Source organism: Artemia sp. Qi Xiang Cuo, chromosome 10, assembly GCF_049724085.1.
Source record: "Artemia sp. Qi Xiang Cuo chromosome 10, ASM4972408v1, whole genome shotgun sequence".
NCBI lineage: Eukaryota > Metazoa > Arthropoda > Branchiopoda > Anostraca > Artemiidae > Artemia > Artemia sp. Qi Xiang Cuo.
In genome coordinates this window covers 42,157,944-42,180,069 of record NC_142803.1, presented here as the reverse complement: position 1 = coordinate 42,180,069, position 22,126 = coordinate 42,157,944, and the positions used below count along the sequence as shown (strand labels likewise).

The 22,126-nt window shown below is 35.9% G+C and overlaps 1 protein-coding gene across 1 annotated transcript in view; it reads right to left on the bottom strand.

The window, feature by feature from the left end:
* LOC148947778 (uncharacterized) overlaps nucleotides 1–21,878 on the bottom strand; it is a 192,139-nt gene extending 170,261 nt beyond the window's left edge. Inside the window, exons 1-2 of the mRNA XM_089096007.1 lie at nucleotides 21,756–21,878; nucleotides 16,714–16,822 (exon numbers count right to left, since the gene is read on the bottom strand). Coding sequence (XP_088952133.1) covers nucleotides 16,714–16,822; nucleotides 21,756–21,761 — 115 coding nt within the window. The 5' untranslated portion in view covers nucleotides 21,762–21,878. The remainder of the gene's footprint in view (nucleotides 1–16,713; nucleotides 16,823–21,755) is intronic.
* Nucleotides 21,879–22,126: the final 248 nt, after the last annotated feature.

The following is a 22,126-nucleotide window of genomic DNA, read 5'->3' as shown; positions in this document are numbered from 1 at the left end:
ACCTGAAAATCAGATCAACACACGATCTGTTTGGCCGAAAACCACTTTGCTCGTCTCTCAGGACCACAATCATTTCTGATCGAATACGATTCAGGAGTATTTGGCAAAGACATTTACTTATTACAGAGGGGAAGGTGACACCTCGTCGATTGTTGTAGTTAACGGTTCGACCTTTCTTAAAAAGTTAGCAATGATCCTTTTTTCCACTCAGTGGGGACGCTCTCGGGTTCCTGAATCTGATTCTAAATTTAATGTAGAGATTTTGCTAAGATCGCAGCACCACAATTAAGTAATTCACGTTGTAGGCCATCAACACCGGCAGCTTTGTCCTTCTTCTGCTTTCGCAATACGGTTTGGACTTCAAGCAGGCTTATGGGTTCAGCGTTGATATCCAATTCAAAGAGTGTCAATTTGAACGAAGGCTCTATGAGATTATAAGTTATAAGTAACAAAAGTTGCCAATTGTTAACACATAAGATTTTTATGGAAGGGATGGTCGTAAAAATTTTGGAGGGGGCTCATTTGACTGAAAACCAGAAGTTCTAGTTCCCTGGTTAAGAGTTAAAAGTCAACGTAGGGCAACAAGCCCCTGCTCTCTTTTCCCCAAATGCATCGAATCGAAGTTTTGAGACAGATATTTTCTTCAAATTAGTCCAAAGAGCATATAACAATGCCTCCGGGTTTGATACAGCCCCTAGAGTCTAGGGGGCAAGGGTTGTAAGTTATACCCCGAGGGGACACAACGTTCTTATGGAAGGGGTGGTCATATAAATTTTGAGAAGGCTCATTTGATTGGAAATATAATATTTTAGTTCCCTTTTAAGAATAAAAAGTGACCAAAAGGACAACTAGCTCCCACCCTCCGCGCTATGTTTTCCCCATATGCATCCAACCCAAATTTTTCAGATAGCCATTTTGTTCAAAATAGTCAAAATATCAAATAACATTGGCCCAGGGTTGGCACCCCGCCCTGCCCCAGAGCCTGGGGGCAAAATGTTATTAAGGAAGGGTCGTCGTATGGACTATGGAGGGGGCTAATTCGATTGGATATCGTATGAGCCGCATTAAGATGCAACTTAAGTATCAAGACGAAGCTTCCGGGGCATCATAAAGGGGATGCTAAAATGAACAAAAGGCAACCTGTGCATGCTACTACTGATGTTAATACTGCTGCTACTACTGTTGGTACCACTACTAATAAAATCCTATTACTGCTCCTCCTACTACTACTGCTACCTCTACTACTATGATACTAGTATTATTAAGGCTATATGTATGAAGATGAAAATTTTAGAGAATATTGAGGGGAAGTTTGAACTAAATCAAAACATATCATGTGTATGCAGATTATCCTCAAGAATGGATTTGGGTACTAAGTTGGAAATTCCAGAGAATGTTTAAAGGGGAAGATCAATTTCCCACAGGCAATATGTGCATGTCACTGCTAATATTACTACTAATATTACTACTGTACATGTCACTGCTAATTTTAATACTGCTACTACTACTTCTGCTACTATTACTTCTAAACTATTCTACTACCATTTCTATTGCAACTACTTGTAAGGCTAAGAGAATTTAGATGAAAAGGGCGTCAAAAAGGCGTATCAGCAGTATTTCTGGAACAGCTTACCGTATCAAGATGAAACTTCCGTGGTATCATGAGGGGGATGTTCAACTGACCGAAAGGCAATATGTACATGCTACTACTGCTATTAATACTTCTGCCACTACTACTACTACTAATAAAAAAACAACTACGGCTGCTACTTCTACTAGTAATACACTAGTATCATAGCTACTATGATACTAGTACTATTAAGGCTAAGCGTATGAAGGTGAAAAATGTGATAAAATATTGCGAGGAAATTTGGACTAAATCAAAAACACACTGCTGAACTAAATCTGCATGTGCGTGAAGATTGTCAAAAGGGCGTATTAAAAGAATTGATTCGGATATTAACTTGGAACTTTCAGAGAATGCTTAAAGGGGAAGACTAATTGACCAAAAGGCTAGATGTGCACGCTACTACTAATACTACTGTCACTGCTACTTTTACTACTACTACTACGGCTGCTACTACTACTCCAACTACCAATTCTATTGCAACAAAATTAAAAATATTAACATGAAATCAGGCCAAAAATATTAACATGAAATCAGGAAGGGTTGGGGGGGGAAGTTGAACTAAATCAAAACTACGAATTAACAGTTTATCAAAAGGGCATATTGGCAACGTCATAGTAACGGCTAATTGTATTATGTTGAAACTTCCGGTGCTTCATAAGGCGATGTTCAACTCACCAAAAGGCAATATGTTAATACTGCAGCTGCTACTAGTACTAGTGCCATTACTGTTAATACTTCTACTAGTCCTATATCTAGCGCTACTAATACTGCTACTAATACTACTAAGGCGGAGGAATACTGGCGGATGTTGAACTAAATCAAAACGAAAAATGAGCATGTAGATTGTCAAAAGGGTGACAGCAATATCTCAAGAACGAATTACATTATTAAGTTGGACCTTTCAGGGTAAGTTGTGGAAGATTTTGAACTAACAGAAAGGTACACTGTGTATACTATTAATACTGCTACTACGGTAGCTGTAACTAATGGCACTAAGGGTATTAAGGTGAAACTTTTAGGGGATTTTCATTAAAAAAAAAAAAAAAAACTAAATGCATGCAGGTTTTCAAAAGGGTATATAAGTCACACATCACAACACAACGCTATCATAGATAGCAATATCATAGAAAATTTTATATAGTCACAATCATACGCAACACAGCGCTATCATACATGGCAATATCATAGACAATTTTAAAATAACTCATTCGATTGGAAATTGAAAGTTTTTGTGCCCTTTTTAAGAGTAAAAAGTGAATGGAGGGCCAGCAGCTTTCTTACTACCATATCAATTCTTCAAACACATCCAATCAAAATTTTCCGACTGCTATTTTGCTCAGAAACGTTGAAAGCTCCAGTAACTATTTCTCTAGGGTTATTGGGCATGTCAATCCCCCACAGTTACGCATTTTGCCTACTATGCTTTAAAATTAAATGTTGCTTTAAAGCTAAATCAAAAGACACTTTGTGTCTCCTGGTTGCCAATAATGTGTCTCCTGGTTGCCCGTGTTGTGACGTAATAATCGAGTGAATACCTGTTTTGGTTTATACATTAGCTGGCTGGCGCTGGACTTTTTGAATATTTATTTGGAATATTTTGTTTGGCCTCACGTAAAGATAAGTCTTTTGCTTTTTTTTATCTTACTACTGATAATCATGGCTTTTAAACAGTTTGATCTTGCTCTTGCGAAGTTCAAGGATTATCCCCTCTGGCCAGTAAGAATAATCAAAGCTGGTAAAGATACACGAGGCAAGCCAGTTTATACTGCATTTTGTTATGGATCGCATGATGAATTTCTCCTCGTGGCTGCAAATCTCCAGGTTTATGATCCTACCACTGTTAATTTGTCCGCTCCTGCTTCAAAAAAAGCTTTTGAAGAGCTTGCTACTACGCCTGATATTTACATGAGTCTATCAAAAACATACCTTGCGATGAGAGGTAATGATAAGAGCAGAGCAAATGGCCCAGCATTAGCATTATCTAGCAGTATTAGCCCGATACAACAGAAACTTGTAGGTACCAGAACTGAACTAGATAAAATCAGAAATGACCTGATGGACAGTATAACTCAAAAAATTTCGGAAAAACTGGCTAGCTCAGACTCTCTTAAGGACTCGACTGAGCTTATTGCTAGTCAAATTTATGATGCTCTCATGATTGAATTTAACCCCAAGTTTCAGAGAATTGAAAAGTCGCTAAAGGGACTGAGTAATGAACTTGAAAATTTTGAGGACAGACTGAACAGGCTTGAGAATAAGTTAGATAGTTATGAACAAGAATCACTACTAGACAGCCTGGTTTTTCACGGTATTAGGCAGAAAACTGGTGTTGACACTCGTTCTGCTGTAATGCTAACCATTAATCAGAAGACGTCTTTGACTGAAATTAGTACAAATGAGGTCATGAACGTGTATAGACTTAGACTGAATAATGCTGCTACAGCTGATTCAGCTGATTCAACTCAGGCGGTTCCATCTGCTCCAAGGGTCGCTCCGATAATAGTGAAGTTTTCGAGCAAAAGCGTTGCTTGTAAAGTGTTCAAGGCCAAATCCAAGTTGGCCTCTAGTGGTATTTTTGTTGTTGAGTCTCTGACCAAGCAGAGACGAGATATTCTGAATTCGGCGAAAGACAGATTCGGTCAGCGGAATGCTTGGTCTGATCGGGGACAAATATTGGCAAAGCCTAGTGACGGGACTCCAATAAAAAAAATAAGGTCTCTCGCTGACTGTATCTAGTTGTTCTTTTTTTTTTTTGTTTGTTTTTTCTGTCTGTTTGTTTGTTGTTTTTGGTTTTTTGTGTGTGTTTTTTTTTTTTTTTGTTTTTTTTTTGTTTTTTTTTTTTTTTGTTCTCTCATGGTTTTTTTGTTTATTGTCCCTTTTCTTTTTTTTTATCTATACCAATTCACAATTTTTTGTTTCATTTTTTTATTATATGTTTTTTTTTTTTTTTTTTTTTTTTTTTTTCTTTCTCAAAAATATTGTTTGTTTCTATTTATATTTGGGTGCACCTTTCGGTATTCCTTTTTCTTTTTGTTACTTCGGTTGTGCCATTTTTCTATGTTAATATTTTTCTTCTGCATAGCTAACATAGCTCTGCTGTGAAGTCATTAACCTTTGGTCTGGTGAGTTTGGTCGCGGAGCGGATTTACCATCCACCGTAAGTAAAATGATTAATTCTTTTAGTGACCAGGGTGATGTCAACTCTTTGGGGGACCGTTTTGTTGAGATACAGAATAATCTTTTAGATGTTGAAAGCATAATTGATAATTCAGTTGGAAGTAGAAATAGGAATTATAATGATCCTAAATCGGTTATTGAAAGTAAATATGTTTTGGAATTAAGTGGTTCTGCCTCTTCTAAACAAGATGGTATTTTCTCTGTGGTTCACATAAACATTCAGGGACTTTGTTCCTCTTTTGATGAGCTGAAACGGATCGTCAGTGGTGGAACTCCTGATGTTATTGGATTGTGTGAAACTTTCCTGGATTCAAAAAAGGATATGCTTTTAAATATCCAAAGATTTAGGATGGAGAGGATGAACCGAAAACAGATGGCGAAAGGTGGCCTTGCCCTGTATATTGCCGATCATCTTGTATATAATTTCCGAAGTGATTTGAGTAGAAATGAGGAAGGAATCTTTGAATCCCTTTTTATTGAGATTAAGTCAGGTTGTAAGAATTTAGTTGTTGGTTTGGTTTACAGATCCCCTAGTGGATCTATTCCTTCGTTTCTGAAAATTCTAGAAGAGGTTTTGGACTTACTCCAAAAGCATCCTTGCGAACTAATCCTTATGGGGGATTTCAATATTAACCTGCTGGATCAAAATTCTGCTTCGGCTGCAGATTTTTTGTCAATGATGCTTTCTGCGGGAGCTCTACCTTCAGTTTGTATACCAACCCGAGTTACTGAGGTGCATGCATCACTTATTGATAATATTTTTTCTTCACTAGAGGTCTTAGATAATTCGTTGATGATTAGTGATATTTCTGATCATTTCCCTGCTATTTCACGATATAGGACTGCTAATCGATTGCAGCGTAAAGTTTCGCCATCTAATCTCTCATTTTTTCGTTTTGGTGTCAGTGAGATCAGTCTACTTAAATCTCGTTTGACTGATCAGTCATGGGATAGTTGGATTCTGAATCGGATTTTAACCGCTCTTTTGATTTCTTTTATGATTCAGTAAAAGAAGGTATCCTAGAAGTTTGCCACCAGAATCCAAAGCCTCATACCTCGAAAAGGATAGTACTGCTGAATCCGTGGATGACTCCAGGTCTCCATAAAAGCTGGAAAAGGAAAAATTATCTGTGGAAACTATATAAGGCTTCGTCATCTGCTTCTCAGCATCAGCGGTTCAAGGCCTATAGGAATATATTTAATTCTCTGTGTCGGAAGGCCAAGTCTCAGTATTATCACAGGAAATTTTCTGAGTGTGGAAAGGATGTTGGGAAGACATGTAAAATTATTAATTCTGTACTTAAACCTACTCCCCCTCCGCCTTCAGATCCAACAACGCTTATAGTTGACGTTAAAACTGTTCAAGGAGAAGAAAATTTTCAGCTAGAGCTTTCGTCTTATTTTTGCGAATATAGTAAAAGCGACTGCTTCATCTGTGAGCTCTACAACTCCTCGTTGCGATTTCAGAGCCTATTTTGGACCCCCATGTTTAAAGTCAATGGTTTTGAACCCTGTTTCTGAGTTTGAGGTAGCTCGGATCGTAAATGCACTTAAAGGTTCATCGTCTTCAGGGCCAGACAGAATTCCTACAAGGGTTATCCGTGCCGTTCTTCCCGCTATTCTGTCACCATTGACTAAGCTTGTCAATCTGTCTTTCGTGAATGGAATTTTCCCTGAATCACTCAAGCGAGCTAAGGTTATAGTGCTGTATAAAGGTGGGTCCCGGAGTGATCCTGCTAATTAAAGGCCCATTTCTCTTCTATCTGTTTTCAGCAAAATTTTTGAGAAGGCTATGCTATCCAGGCTTCTTAGTTTTCTGGATGTCAAAAATTTTTTCAATGATTTCCAGTTTGGATTCCGAGCGAATCACTCTACAGAGCATGCTTGCGCATCTCTCTCGAATTTCATTCATTCGGCAATAGATTTTGGTCTTATCCCGGCAGCTTCATTTTTGGACGTTCGTAAAGCTTTAGATTCTTTGACTCATCATATTCTTCTTTGGAAATTATCGCATATTGGTATAAGATCAAATGTTTCTTCTTGGTTTGAATCATATCTTTCTGGTAGACTTATTTCAATTGATCCGCTTTTCCGAAGCCCTTCTGAAGTAGAATATGATGTCCCCCAGGGATCTGTTCTTGGCCCGGTTTTATTTATGATTTATGTCAATGATCTGATTTCAGCAGTCAAGAATACCAGCCCTCTGGTATGCTGCAATCTTTGTCATCCGAATGTTCCTTCGTGTCCCAATGCTACTTCTAATGAAGATTGCCTCGTTGCTTTTGCTGACGACAGCACTTTTGGGACTCTAGGGAGGATAGACTGTGATGTCGTGTCTAATCTGGTGGTACTATTTGAGAGAGCATTTTCACGGCTTGAGGGAAATTACTTGGCATTGAATGTTACCAAGTCACATTTTCTTATTTTTTCTCGAATTGGTGTAGGTTTCCCTCAACTGACACAGCTTCAGGTGTCACAAGGCTTCTTGTGTAGACCAAAGAGTCGGTTGGTCCGATTTCTTGGTATCCTGCTTGATGAGAACCTTTCGTTTAGAAACAATATAGCCATGATTAGGGTTAAGGTCTCACAGAGTTTGGGTGTCATTCGAAAACTCAAACACACCTTTCCTGGATCTATTCTGAAGCTTCTTTTTTTCTGCCTTGTCCAGTAATATGTCTCTTATTGCCCCATAGTATGGATGTCTACTTTTCCTTCTACACTGCGGTCGCGTTCTGTCAAGTATTATAAAAAACCGCCGCTTGTTATTGACAACCGTTCTTAACCAAGACCGCGTCTAAATATACAGTCTATATACAATATTTCTTGTGCTTCTTTTGTTTTTCATCAGCTTCATGGCAATCTTCCAAAATCCCTTCACAAAACTTCTCAGTTTATTTCTGATTCAGCTCCATATAACCTTCGTTCGTCACATAATATCTGCATTCATCCTACTCCCACTGTGCGGTCAGATTTCAATCCCCTCATTGCTTGTCATCAGTTTTGGAACTCCCTGTCTTCTTCAGTACAGAAATGTCACTCGTTTGGCACTTTCAAGAGGATTCTTAAGGACCATTTAGTTAAGAATCAAACTGAATAATTTTTTTATTTTTTATTTATTTTTTTTTTTTGTGGAGTTGATGTCCCCTGAATGGTTAGTTTGTTTTATGGTGGTTTTCTCTGCGCTATGACTCCCAGGCCTCAGGTATGATTATCATTTTTTATTGGTGAAACTTGTATAGTTCACTAAGGAGTAGCATTCAGGAAGATAGGTTAAATTTTATTGCTTTCGCACCATTTTATTACAGTCTAATAATTACAGTCTGTTTCGGCGACAGGAATTCGCTTACAGTATTTTTTTTTTTTTTTTTTTTTTTTTTTGAGTCTATTTAATATAATTAATTAATTTAGTTTATTTATTCTAATTTTTTTCTATAGTTTCTATTTTATTTATATTTTCTTTTCTTCTCCTTCATATGTGAGTAAGTGATCATTTTAAATTTTCTTTTGTTTTTTATCCTTGAGTATGTAATTCATATGTCTTCCCTCTTTGTACAGGCCAATGAGCCTTTGAGGGATTTATAACATCTAATATTGTATGTGTATTTAATGAAGAATAAAACTTATCTTATCTTATCTATCTTAAACTAAATCACAAGAGTGTAAGTGTATCCAAGTTCTCCAAGAGCTTAGATATCAATGTTTTGGGAAAGGTATTAAGTTTTATTTTCCAGGTCAACTTGAGGAAGTATAAAACAAAATTAAACAATACTATGTGTGTCCAGATTTTCAAAAGGGTGCATGTTGTTGAAAATTGTTGAAAAAATCTATCTAACATTAAAAAAAAAATCTTCTTCCATCAAAAAGACTATTTAAAAAAAGAACAGAAATTAATTTAAAAACATTTTCCGCAAAATAAGTTTTTCAAAGAAACGTAAAGAGCTATTAAATCAAAAATGAGCAGAAATAAAGTCCAGTAATTTTCCTAGCGTAAAACTACCACAAATCACCATAAATAAATAAAGAAACTTAAAACGAATAGATATTTAATAAATAACCGAGTCAAACTAAAAACAAGCGTTCTGAAGACCAGAACACGAGTAGAAAGGCCTTATTGACTCCGACGGGGCACAACTGCTGCCACCTACAACTTTTTTACATAATTTATGCATGTTTTTATGAGTTTTCTCACTTGAAAAAACAGGAATTCTCTCACATTTATGGATGCTTCTTGGACGGTTATGAGTGTCGGTAAATTTATTTGTTGTTTTTCATGGATGTCAACATCAATTCATGTTTGTTTTTATGGTTTTTTTAAGTGAGAATTGAAAAACAGTATTTTTCACACTTTGATGGATGTTTTCTGGATTATTGATTAATGTCTGACAGGTGATGTCAAGATTGATTGATTTGTCATGAAAAAGGAATAGGTGAAGTTTATTAATGTCTTTGATGTATTTCCAAGAGAATAGTTTCCGGGGCAAAGTTTATTAATATAAGTTCGACCAGTTCGAACTTATTACTGGAGTTCGACCAGTAAAATTGTTTCCGGGGGGAATTTTTTTAATGTCTGACAGATGATGTCATGGTTGATTGATTTGTCAAGAAAGGGGAATTAATTTGTTGTTTCTAAGGGGAATTATTGATTCACGAAAGGGTTTCTTATTGATTTGAAATGTGATAGCGCAGGGATGCCAAAAACAAAAGGAACACTCAGAAATTACGCATAGGGATTATTTGGATAAATCCGTTTTATTCATTTTGGGGAATTACTTCGGCAAAACAGTTAGATACATTTTAAAAGATGATTTTAGAAGAGGTTTTAGAGGCGAATTTCAGGCTGAAACTCTTTGGTCATTATAATACACTAGTTACATTTGAACAGTGTCGTGAGGTCCTCGACCCCATACCCAAAGGGTTCCGATCCCCCCTCCCCACCCCGAAGGAATCCCCCCGTTCTCAAAGGTCCCCCCGCCCCCCCAAGGGCCCCCGGAGACCACATTTCTTAATAATTTTTTAAGGCTTTATTATATCTTTTCAGAACAAGTTATTTTCTTAATGTCCATTCTAAACCCATTTTACAAGTTGAAGTTCCCATCCTTTTCACCCACAACTTTACTATACAGCTTTTTGAATGCTCCAAAACCAAGCATTACTTTTCAAAGGGCATTTCACAACAAGTTATTTTCTTAATGTCCATCCTAAACCCATTTTACAAGTTGAAGTTCCCATCCTTTTCACCCACAACTTTACTTTACAGCTTTTTTGAATGCCCCAATACCAAGCAGTACTTTTCAAAAGGCATTTCAGAACAAGTTCTTTTCATAGTATCAATCCTAAACCCATTTTACAAATTGAAGTACCCATCCTTTTCACACACAACTTTACTTTACAGCTTTTTGAATGCGCCAACACCAAGCAATACTTTTCAAGAGCATTTCAGAACAAGTTCTTTTCTTAGTATCCGTCCTAAACCCATTTTAAAAGTTGAAGTACCCATCCTTTTCACCCACAACTTTACTATACTGCTTTTTTGAATGCTCCATCACCAAGCAATACTTTTCAAAGACATTTCAGAACAATTTGCTTTCTTAGTGACCGTCCTAAACCCATTTTACAAATTTAAGTTCCCATCCTTTACACCCACAACTTTACTTTATAGCTTTTTGAATGCTCCAACATCAAGCAATACTTTTCAAAGGGCATTTCACAACAAGTTCTTTTCTTAATGTCCATCCTAAACCCATTTTACAAGTTGAACTTCCCATAGTTTTCATCCACATCTTTACTTTACAGCTTTTTGAATCCTCCAATAGCAAGCAGTACTTTTCAAAAGGCATTTCAGAACAAGTTATTTTCTTAATGTCCCTCCTAAACCCAATTGTACAAGTTGAAGTAGCCATCCTTTTCACCAAAAACTTTACTTTACAGCTTTTTGAATGCCCCAACACCTGGCAATACTTTTCAAATGCATTTTAGAACAATTTCCTTTCTTAGTGACCGTCCTAAACCCATTTTAAAAATTGAAGTACCCATCCTTTTCACCCACAACTTAGTTATAGGTAAGAGTTTGAAGTTTTACCTTAGAGACTTAGCTTAGAGTTTTAGTTTGGTATAGTTTTAGTTAAGAGTTTAGAGTTTTTTAACTTAGAGTCATAGCTTAAAGTTTTTGTTAGAGTTCTAGTCTAGTTTAGTTTTAGTTAAGAGTTTGGTGTTTTACCTTAGAGTCATAGCTTAGAGTTTTAGTTTGAGTTCTAGTTTAGTTTAGTTTTAGTTAAGAGTTTAGAATTTTAGCTTAGAGTCTTAGCTTAGAGTTTTTGTTAGAGTTCTAGTTTAGTTTTAGTTAAGTAGCTTAGAGTCTTAGCTTAGAGTTTTTGTTAGAGTTTTAGTTTAGCTTAGTTTTAGTTAAGAGTTTAGAGTTTTAGCTTAGAGTCTTAGATTAGAGTTATAGTTAGAGTTGAAGTTTAGTTTAGTTATAGTTAAGAATTTAGAGTTTTTTTAGCTTAGAGTCGTAGTTTAGAGTTTTTGTTGGAGTTCTAGTTTAGTTTAGTTAAGAGTTTATAGTTTTATCATAGATTCATAGCTTAGAGTTTTTGTTGAATTTGAAGTTTAGTTTAGTCATAGTTAAGAATTTAGATTTTTTAGCTTAGAGTCTTAGCTTTGACTTTTACTTAGAGTTCTAGTTTAGCTTAGTTTAAGTTAAGAGTTTAGAGTTTTATCTTAGAGTCTTAGCTTAGAGTTTTTGTTGAAGTTCTAGTTTAGTTTAGTTAAGAGTTTAGAGTTCTACCTTAGAGTCTTAGCTTAGAGTTTTACTTAGAGTTAAGTTTAGTTTAGTTATAGTTAAGGGTTTAGAGTTTTAGCTTGGAGTCTTAGCTTAGAGTTTTAGTTAGAGTTCTAGCTTATTTTAGTTATAGTTAAGAGTTTAGAGTTTTACCTTAAAGTCTTAGCTTAGAGTTTTATTTAGAGTTCTAGTTTAGTTTAGTTTTAGTTAAGAGTTTTGAGTTTTACCTTAAAGTCTTAGATTAGAGTTTTAGTTAGGGTTGAAGTTTCGTTTAGTTTAGTTATAGTTAAGAGTTTATAGTTTTAGCTTAGAGTCGTAGCTTGGAGTTTTAGTTAGAGTTATTGTTTAGTTTAGTTTTAGTTAAGAGTTATAGCTTAGAGGTTTAGCCTAGAATCTTAGCTTAGAGATTTAGTTAGAGTTGAAGTTTAGTCTAAACTATCATAACCATAAAATTACACAATATTGCATAGAAATACCAAAACCATAAGTTAGATTAGGTTAGGTTAGAGGTTAGGTTTCTCCACGTTTCAGTTAGGTTAGATTAGGTTAGCATATCATGAGCGCTCATGATAAGCTAACCTAATCTAACTGGTACAAAGTCGACATGGGGGGATTTTCCGACGAGTATGGTTAGGTTAGGCTTGGGGGATTTTCCGGGATGTTTAAGTTAGGTTAGGTTAGGTTAGACTAGATTAAGTTATGTTAGGTTAGGTTAAGTTAGGTTAGGTTAGCCCACGTACGCGCGCGTACGTAGGCTAACCTAACCTAACCTAACTTAACCTAACATAACTTAATCTAGTCTAACCTAGACCTAACTTAAACATGGAGAGATGTTTACTAGCTAACCTAACCTAACTTAACTAACCTAACCTAACTTACCTAACCTGACTTAACCTAACCTAATCTAACCTAACTTAATCTAGTCTAACCTAACCTAACCATATTCGCTGGAAAATCCCCCCAAGCCTAACCTAACCATCCTCACCGTAAAATCCCCCCAGGTCGACGTTGTACCATTTGGATTCGGTTAGCTTTTCGTGCTCGCGCCGAATAAACTAACCGAATCTAACCTAACTAAAAAGTAGATTAACCTAACCTCTAACCTAACTAAATCTAATTTAACGTATGATTTTGGTATTTCTATACAATATTGTGTAATTTTGTGGTTATTCTAGTTTAAACTAGACTTCAACTCTAAATAAATCTCAAGTAGAGTATTAAAGTTTCAACCTCTAAAATCTAACACTTAACTAAAACTAAAACAGGAGAATACACTAATTGAAAACTCCTAGCAACGACTCTATTATAAAACTATAAACTCTTAACTATAACTCACCACAATGAAAAGAAAACTCTAATAATAACTCTAAAATATTAATTTAAGATAAAAATTATAACTCTTAACTGAAACTAAACTAGAACTCTAACTAAAACTCTAAGCTAAAACTTTTATCTAAAACTCTAAACTCTTAACTATAACTAAACTAAGCTAGAACTCTAGCTAAAACTCTAAGCTAAGACTCCAAGCTAAAACTCTAAACACTTAACTATAACTAAACTAAAGTTCAACTCTAAGTAAAACTCTAAGCTAAGACTCTAAGGTAGAACTCTAAACTCTTAACTAAATTAAACTAGAACTTCAACAAAACTCTAAGCTAAGACTCTAAGATAAAACTCTAAACTTTTAACTAAAACTAAACTAAACTAGAACTCTAAGTAAAACTCTAAGCTAAGACTCTAAGCTAAAAACTCTAAATTCTTAACTATTACTAAACTAAACTTCAACTTAAATAAAAACTCTAAGCTATGACTCTATGATAAAACTCTAAACTCTTAACTAAACTAAACTAGAACTCTAAAAAAAACTCTAAACTACGACTCTAAGCTAAAAAACTCTAAATTCTTAACTATAACTAAACTAAACTTCAACTCTAACTATAACTCTAAGCTAAGACTCTAAGCTAAAACTCTAAACTCTTAACTAAAACTAAGCTAAACTAAAACTCTAACAAAAACTCTAAGCTAAGACTCTAAGCTAAAACTAAAAACTCTTAACTAAAATTAAACTAAACTATAGCTTCAACAAAATTTTCTAAGCTAAGACTCTAAGCTAAAAACTCTAAACTCTTAACTAAAACTAAACTAAACTAGAACTCTAACAAAAACTCTAAGCTAAGACTCTAAGCTAAAATTCTAAACTCAACTCAAACAAAACTAAACTAGAACTCTAACTAAAACTCTAAGCTATGACTCTAAGGTAAAACACCAAACTCTTAACTAAAACTAAACTAGACTAGAACTCTAACAAAAACTCTAAGCTACGACTCTAAGCTAAAAATCTCTAAGCTCTTAACTAAAACTATACCAAACTAAAACTCTAAGCTAAGTCTCTAAGGTAAAACTTCAAACTCTTACCTATAACTAAGTTGTGGGTGAAAAGGACAGGTACTTCAATTTGTAAAATGGGTTTAGGACGGTCAATAAGAAAGGAACTTGTTCTGAAAGGGATTTGAAAAGTATTGCCTGGTGTTGGGGCATTCAAAAAGCTGTAAAGTAACGATGTGGGTGAAAAGGGTAGGTACTTCAATTTGTAAAATGGGTTTAGGAGGGAAATTAAGAACAGAAATTGTTCTGAAATGCCTTTTAAAAAGTATTGCTTGGTGTTGGGCATTCAAAAAGCTGTAAAGTAAAGTTGTGGGTGAAAAGGATGGGAACTTCAACTTGTAAAATGGGTTTAGGATGGACATTATGAAAATAAATTGTTGTGAAATGCCCTTTGAAAATTTATGCGTGATTGTGGATAATTCAAAAAGCTGTATATTAAAGTTTTGGGTGAAAAGGATGGGAACTTTAACTCGTAAAATGGGTTTAGGAGGGACATTAAGAAAAGAACTTGGTTTGAAATACCCTTTTAAACGTATTGATTGATGTTAGAGCATTAAAAAATATGTGAAGTTAAGTTGTGGGTGTAAAGGATAGGGTACTTCAACTTGTAAAATGGGTTTAGGAGGGACATTAATAAAAGAACTTGTTCTGAAATGCCTTTGAAAACTATTGCTTGGTGTTGGAGCATTCAAAAAAGCAGTATAGTAAAGTTGTGGGGAAAAGGATGGGTACTTCAACTTGTAAAATAGGTTAAGGACTGTCACTAAGAAAAGAACTTGTTTTGAAATTCCTTTGAAAAGTATTGCTTGGTGTTGGAACATTCAAAAAGCTGTAAAGTAAATTTGTGGGTGTAAAGGATGGGTACTTCAATTTGTAAAATGGGTTTAGGAGGGACATTAAGAAAAAAACTTATTGTGAAATGCGCCTTTGAAAAGTATTGCTTGGTGTTGTTGCATTCAAAAGGCTGTAAAGTAAAGTTGTGTGTGAAAAGGATGGGTACTTCAATTTGTAAAAAGGTTTTATGAGGGACATTATGAAAAGAACTTGCTCTGAAATGCCTTTTGAAAAGTACTGCCTGGTATTGGAGCATTCAAAAAGCTGTAAAGTAAAGTTGTGGGTGAAAAGGATGGGAACTTCAACTTGTAAAATGGATTTAGAATGGACATTAAGAAAATAAATTGTTCGGAAATGCCCTTTGAAAAGTAATGCTTGGTGTTGGAGCATTCAAAAGGCTGTAAAGTAAAGTTGTGGGTGAAAAGGATGGGTACTTCAACTTGTAAAATGGGTTTAGAATGGACATTAAGAAAATAACTTGTTCTGAAAAGATATAATAAAGCCTTAAAAAATTATTAAAAAATGGTGGCTCTGGAGGCCTTTTGGGGTGCCGGGGGACCTTTGAGGACCGGGGTCTTCGTTCGGGGTTGGGATGAGGGATCGGAACCCTTTGGGGTTGGGGTGGAGTACCTCACGACACTGTTCAAATGGAACTTGTGTATTATAACGACCACAGAGTTTCACCCTCAAATTCTCTTCTAAAACCTCTTCTAAAATCATCTTTTAAAATGTCTCTAACTGTTTCGCCGAAATAATTCCCCAAAATTTTTAAAACGGTTTAACCCAAATAACCTCTAAGCGCAATTTATGCTTGTTCCTTTTGTTTTTGACATCCCTGCACTGTCACATTTCCAATCACTAAAAAACACTTTCGTTAATCAATAATTTCCTTGCGAAACAACAAATTAATCGCCCTTTCTTGACAAATCAATCAACCATGACATCATCTGTCAGACATTAAAAAACTTCGCCCCGAAACAATTCTACTGGTCGAACTCCAATGATATTAATAAACTTTGCCCCGGAAACTATTCTCTTGGAAATACATTAAAGACATTAATAAACTTCACCCATTCCTTTTTCACGACAAATCAATCAATCTTGACATCACCTGTCAGACATTAATCAATAATTCAGAAAACATCCATCAAAGTGTGAAAAATAATGTTTTTTCATTCTCACTGACAAAAACCATAAAACAGACATAAATTGATGTTGACATCCATGAAAAACAACAAATAAATTAACCAACACACATAACCGTCCAAGAAACATCCATAAAAGTGAGAAAATTCCTGTTTTTTCAAGTGAGAAAAACCATAAAAACATGCATAAATTATGTAAAAAAGTTGTAGGTGGCAGCAGTTGTGCCCCGTTGGAGTCAAAAAGGCCTTTCTACTAACACGATTTGCACTTTACTGAAATTATACTGATATTTATTCGTTAAAGTCATAATAATATTCGATTTATTAAGGTTAAAAAGTGAAAACATTTAAAATGTATTTTGTTTCAGTAATCTTGTTGTCAAAGCACTTTTAATCACTTCTACATTAATGCTGTAATATCTACGTTTCTTTGAAATTAGTCCCCCTCGAAATACCAGGCATCCGATGGTGTTAATTTGGACCCGCTCCATCCCCTTTCCCAATATATCACTATTCTGACGAATTTTAGTTCAATTTGTTATGATTTCAGTCTAAATTGCCTATTTTAAGTATGTACTTTTTGAAGATGTGGTATCACCTTCTCACTCTCGCTCCTCGCCCGGAAAGAACAAATTCCAGCATATGGGCTTGATCTACAGACAACAATAAGCGAGTAGAAAAGGAGAGAGGGAGAGATAGAGAGAGAGAGAGAAAGAAAGAGAGGCCACTATCTAAATAACAAACCCTTTTGAAGGGAACATTACCTGACTTGGCAGCTAAGCTTCGTCGGAAAAGATCGATATCTTCGTAGTCACTCTCCCTTGGAGGACTCGATTTCGGAAGCGGAGGGGGATCGTACTTGCCGCGAAATCCCTATGAAAACACTTCGTACATTATTGATTATAGAAAATATTTTGATTTTTCAAAATAATGATAAAGGTAAGTAAAACACAGTAAAAGTTTTTTTTACCTGACCTAAAAACAAAATGTAAAAAATTAAAATATTACAGATAAAAAAAAAGACAGTTCTTTAGGAAATTCGGATTAAAAAAAAGAAAATGATTAAAAAAGTGACAGCCACATTTGTCTAGGCTAAACTTTCAACAACCAGTAATGAGAAAGAAAAAAAAACTGTTTACACCGAGTCAACAAAGGAAAAATAAAAGTTTCTTTGCATTTCGCTGGAAGACATCACCATGCTGCGCTGACATGGTACGATAAAAGGCAACGTCGTGATTAAAAAAAATTCAACCCTCTTCCCCATCCCCGAAAGATAATATCTATAAATGGCTTAATATCTTATTCTCTTACTGAGATATAGTATCAATGTGCCGTTTTGACAACTGGGGTGCACGTAAATTCTTTTTTAGGGGTAGTACTAGTCACTTTCGCAAGCAGTCACACTCGCAGTCCCAAGTATTCGAAGTCACGAGTTGTCGCAGTCTAAAATAATTACAGTCAAAAAGTACTTGCAGTCGTATTCACAAGGAGTCACTGCCGCAGTTGTACTTACAGGTAGTCGCAGCTCAAAGTAGTTGCAGTCATAGCTAGCTGCAGTCACAAGTAGTCGCAATGGCAGTCCCAACTAGTGGCAGTCACAGTCGCAAGCAATCGCAGTCGCAATTTCCAGTAGTCGCGGTCGTAAGTAGTTGCAGTCACAGTTATATGTATCTGCAGTCACAGACAAAAGTGGTTGGTGTCAAAAGTAGTCGCAGTCAGAGCTCCAGCTGTCGTAAGCCGCAAGTCGTCGCAGTCGCAAGTGGCCAATGTCTTAGTCATAAGCAACCACAGTCAGAGTCGCAAGGAGTCACAGTCAAAGGTTGTCAAAAATGTCAAGCATTCGCAGTCACAAGAAGCCACAAAGCAGCAATAATAGCAGAAGTAATAGTAGTAGCAGTTGAAGATATATAAACATAATGATTTTTGGTTAGTTCAGCACCTTATCAACATGCCCTGCAAGTTTCAACTTGATACTCCAAGCCGTTCCTGAGGTATTCCTGATACACCCTTTTGACAACCATAGTGTGTTTTGACTTAGTTCAACATCCCCCTCAGTGTTCCCTGAAAGTTTTACCTTTGTAACCTTAATCTTAGATGTAGTAGCACCAGTAGTAGAAGTAGTAGCAGTAGTAGTAGTATGCAGATAGTGTGTTTTGGTTAGTTCAGCATCCCCCTCAACATGCTCAGCAAACTATCAATTTAATACTCTAAGCCATTCCTGAGATATTGTTGATACATTCTATTGACAACCTGCATGCACCTAAGGTGTTTTGATTCAGTTCAACATCCTCCTCAACATTCCTGAAAGTTTCATCTTAATATCCTTAGCCTTTAAAGTAATAGTAGCAGCAGTAGTAGTAGTAGTACTAGTAGCAGCAGCAGTAATAGTAGTAATATACATAAAGTATGTTTTATCTAGTCTAACATCCTTCTCAGCATGCTCTGAAAGTTTCAACTTTATGCCCTAACTCGTTCCTAGGATATTGCTGATAAACATTTTTTACAATGTAAAGGTACACATTGTGTTTTGATTTAATTCAACACACTCCTCAACATTCCCTGAAATTTTCACCCTTGTAACTTTAGCCTTGACAGTAGTAGTACTATGCATATAGTACCTTTTTGTTAGTTCAATATCCCCTTCAATAAATCCTGAAAGTTTCATCTTAATATTCTAAGTCGTTTTTTATATATTTCTGATACGCCCTTCTGACGACCTGCATACACATGGTGGGTCTTGATGCAGTTTAACATCCCCCTCAACATTCTCGGAAAGATTGGTCAGATTTCTTTGGGCAGAGAGATAAAGTTGAGGCAAAAAGTGGTGTTGAAGGGGGATACTTGCCTTCCAATCACTTTTAACTCTTAAAAAGGGCATTCGAACTTTCAATTTCAAGTCGAACGAGCGTCCTCCAAAGTTTTTACGACAGCTGCTTCCATACGAAGTGGCTTGGTGAAAATAATAATTACAATACATACAGCATCCTTTGTTCGTCACCTTAAGCAGCGCTTGCACTGCCTGTGATAAAACAAAAATAAAACCCCTAAAAAAAACTTGTGGGGTAAGTTATTTTAAAAGCCTGTTTCGCTGACACTGAACACTCCTTTTTCACAGTACCTAATTTAAAAACGGCTCTAAAAATATTTACAAAGAAAGGAAAGAGAAATATAAAGGTAAAAACAAGCAGAAATAGTCATATAACAAATGCACTTAATTCCAATTACAAAACTAACAGAAATAACTATGGATGAACAAATGAAAAATAAAACAAGCAGATGTTAAAATGAAAGATCAGATCAGACTCGAAACGAACGGAAATTACCACAAATACTAGTGGGGCTAACTCCCCTTTTCAACCTCGACAGACTAGATTGTCATTTGCGATTTAGTGAAAAGAATATTTGTTTTAACTTGTTTTTTATTTGTCATAACAGCCATCAATAGCGACATATATCAAAATACGAATAAAGTATACAGGGAAAAAAAATTCTTAGAAATAATACATTTGTGACTTCAAATTTATTTTTATTATTTTGAAATTGCAACGCTTGTCACTATTTCTCCTATTCTTTCTAATTAATTCAGAAGCACAGAAGATTTAAAATTATATACAAAAGAATGAAAAATATAGAAAGTAAAATTCACAGGAGAGACGAATACTCAGCTATATGGATTGAAAATATACATGCATTTTGGTCAGAATCAGGGCTGAGGCTATCCTGGCTCCCTCCTTGTGGGCACCTTAAATCAATCATTTATTAAAAGTCTGTTCATGTTCATTTGTTGCAATTCTTAATGTCTTTAAGTAAATGCATGCCTAGATCGTTTATGAAAAGAATTCTGTTCTATTGCCTTTAAACAAATTTAAGTTCATGTTTTTATTTTGTAAAATACTTCCCTTTTTAGGGATGCTTTCTTTGCACGCAATCTTTAAATCGTATCAACAAAGAAAATAATTCTTGACGAAGATACGATATGCGGCATTTTAAACTGTAAGATGCGAATTAAATTTTTACCCTATCATGAGCAAAAACAAGTTGCCATGTTAAGATGAAAGTTTAAATATTGAAGAAACATCGTTCAAGATATCACATTATTGGCGTTAGAGGGTTGGAAAGGTTAAAGTATTAACGAACTCTCTTCGTGCCTCTAATATGATAGGGCTTGAAATTTTTGTTAAAATAATTTACCTTTACAGTCCTGGTGTTAAGAGCACTGCAAGTCTAATGGATGGACGTTCCAAAGTTTCATAGTTCAAAAACTTTTATCTATGTTTCAGCAAAACAGTCGGCAGAAGGAAACGACACTGGAGGCATCACAGGCTCAGTTTCTTCCCCCATCATAGACAGAAAAATCTTGTGTGAATCCGGCTCAAACAAGGCACAACGCACTTAATTTTCTGCTAAAATTTGGCAAAAGGAAATGACACTGAAGCCATCACAAGCTCGGTTTCTTCCCCCCATCATAGACAGAAAAATCTTGTGTGAATCCGGCTCAAACAAGCCACAACGCACTTAGTTTTCTGCTAAAATTTGGCAAAAGGAAATGACACTGAAGCCGTCACATGCTCAGTTTCTTCCTCCCATCATAAACAGAAAAATCTTGTGTGAATCCGGCTCAAACAAGGCACAAAGCACTTATTTTTCTGCTAAAATTTGGCAAAAGGAAATGACGCTGAAGCCATCCCAGGCTCAGTTTCTTCCTCCCATCATAGACAGAAAAATCTTGTGTGAATCCGGCTCAAACAAGGCACAACGCACTTAATTTTCTGCTAAAATTTGGCAAAAGGAAATGACGCTGAAGCCATCACAGTCTCAGTTTCTTCCTCTCATCATAGACAGAGAAATCTTGTGTGAATCCGGCTCAAACAAGGCACAACGCACTTAATTTTCTGCTAAAATTTGGCAAAAGGAAATGACGCTGAAGCCATCACAGGCTCAGTTTCTTCCTCCCATCATAGACAAAAATCGTGTGTGAATCCGGCTCAAACGAGGTAAAACGTATTTAATTTTCTGCTAAAATTTGGCACTGGGATGGGAGGGATGAGGAGCAATCCGTCCATTTTGGTTCTCTAGTTACACATATTTAGAATCCTTGCGAGATTTCAATTCAGGCAAGGTGCCAAACACGTATCGAACTGCCAAAGAGGTGCCGACAGAGGGCAATGTTGGAGGGATCACGGTTTGCACTAATCATCCATTAATGCAGATTGGCAATCATTGCATAATTCTAGTTCCAAAGACGTGCAACATATCTACCTTTCTGCTAAAAAGTTAAGGATAGATCGGGGGTTGAGGGCTACTGGAGGGGCCCCTTCTCTACTTTGTCCAACAAAATGCTGAAAATACCTGTTTTATTCTGGGTCAAACAAGGTCCAACTCAGAGCTACTTTCTTTAGTGTTATTTGGCTAGCATCCATTACTAAATTGAGTTGCCGAGAGCTAAAAGGAGTCATTAGCCTTTTGTAAGGTGCATGGGCATCGTTTGGGGGAGGGGGCTGTTGCCCCCCAATAATGTGGGAAAATTTTATTATATATCCAATGCCCCTTGACTATCTGGACATGTAACCCCCCTGCCCCACCCCCCACCCCAATGAAAATACTGGAGATTCACTTCTGGTAAGGTGTATTAGGCTGGCCTTAGACAATCATTTTCATAGATTAACTCAATATGGAATTAAAATCAAACTGAAACAAATCTTCACTTAACCACCCTTTTCATCCTTTTTTAAAGATCTTTTTTGTCTGCATATACAGATGAATTTAATTCTAAGCTACAAGAAAAATAAATAAGAAACAATAGTACCTTCATTTAGCATCAGAATATCCCTTCCAGCTCGGAAAATCAAAACTTCACAAAGCAATGGTATCCAAACAAGATATCAATGGTTTGAGTCGTCCAATCTGACGAAGAGGAAACTAGTTCCCCGGTACTAGGACCAAAAATAGCACACTGGTGACACTTCAAATTTTGCTGGCAATAAATCCCTTTCTCATTGTGCACATAATCATTCTTCGGGTGCGATTTAAACGTTATTAAGTGGTGCAAAATGAAATGCATAAACTTCCACATTTGTGAGGATGAAATTGCTCACTATAGAAATAAATTGATCAAGTTTCAAACAGCTCGTGATAAAGAAATGTAAATAAGGAGCGACGCGGCTCAATAGCAACCAA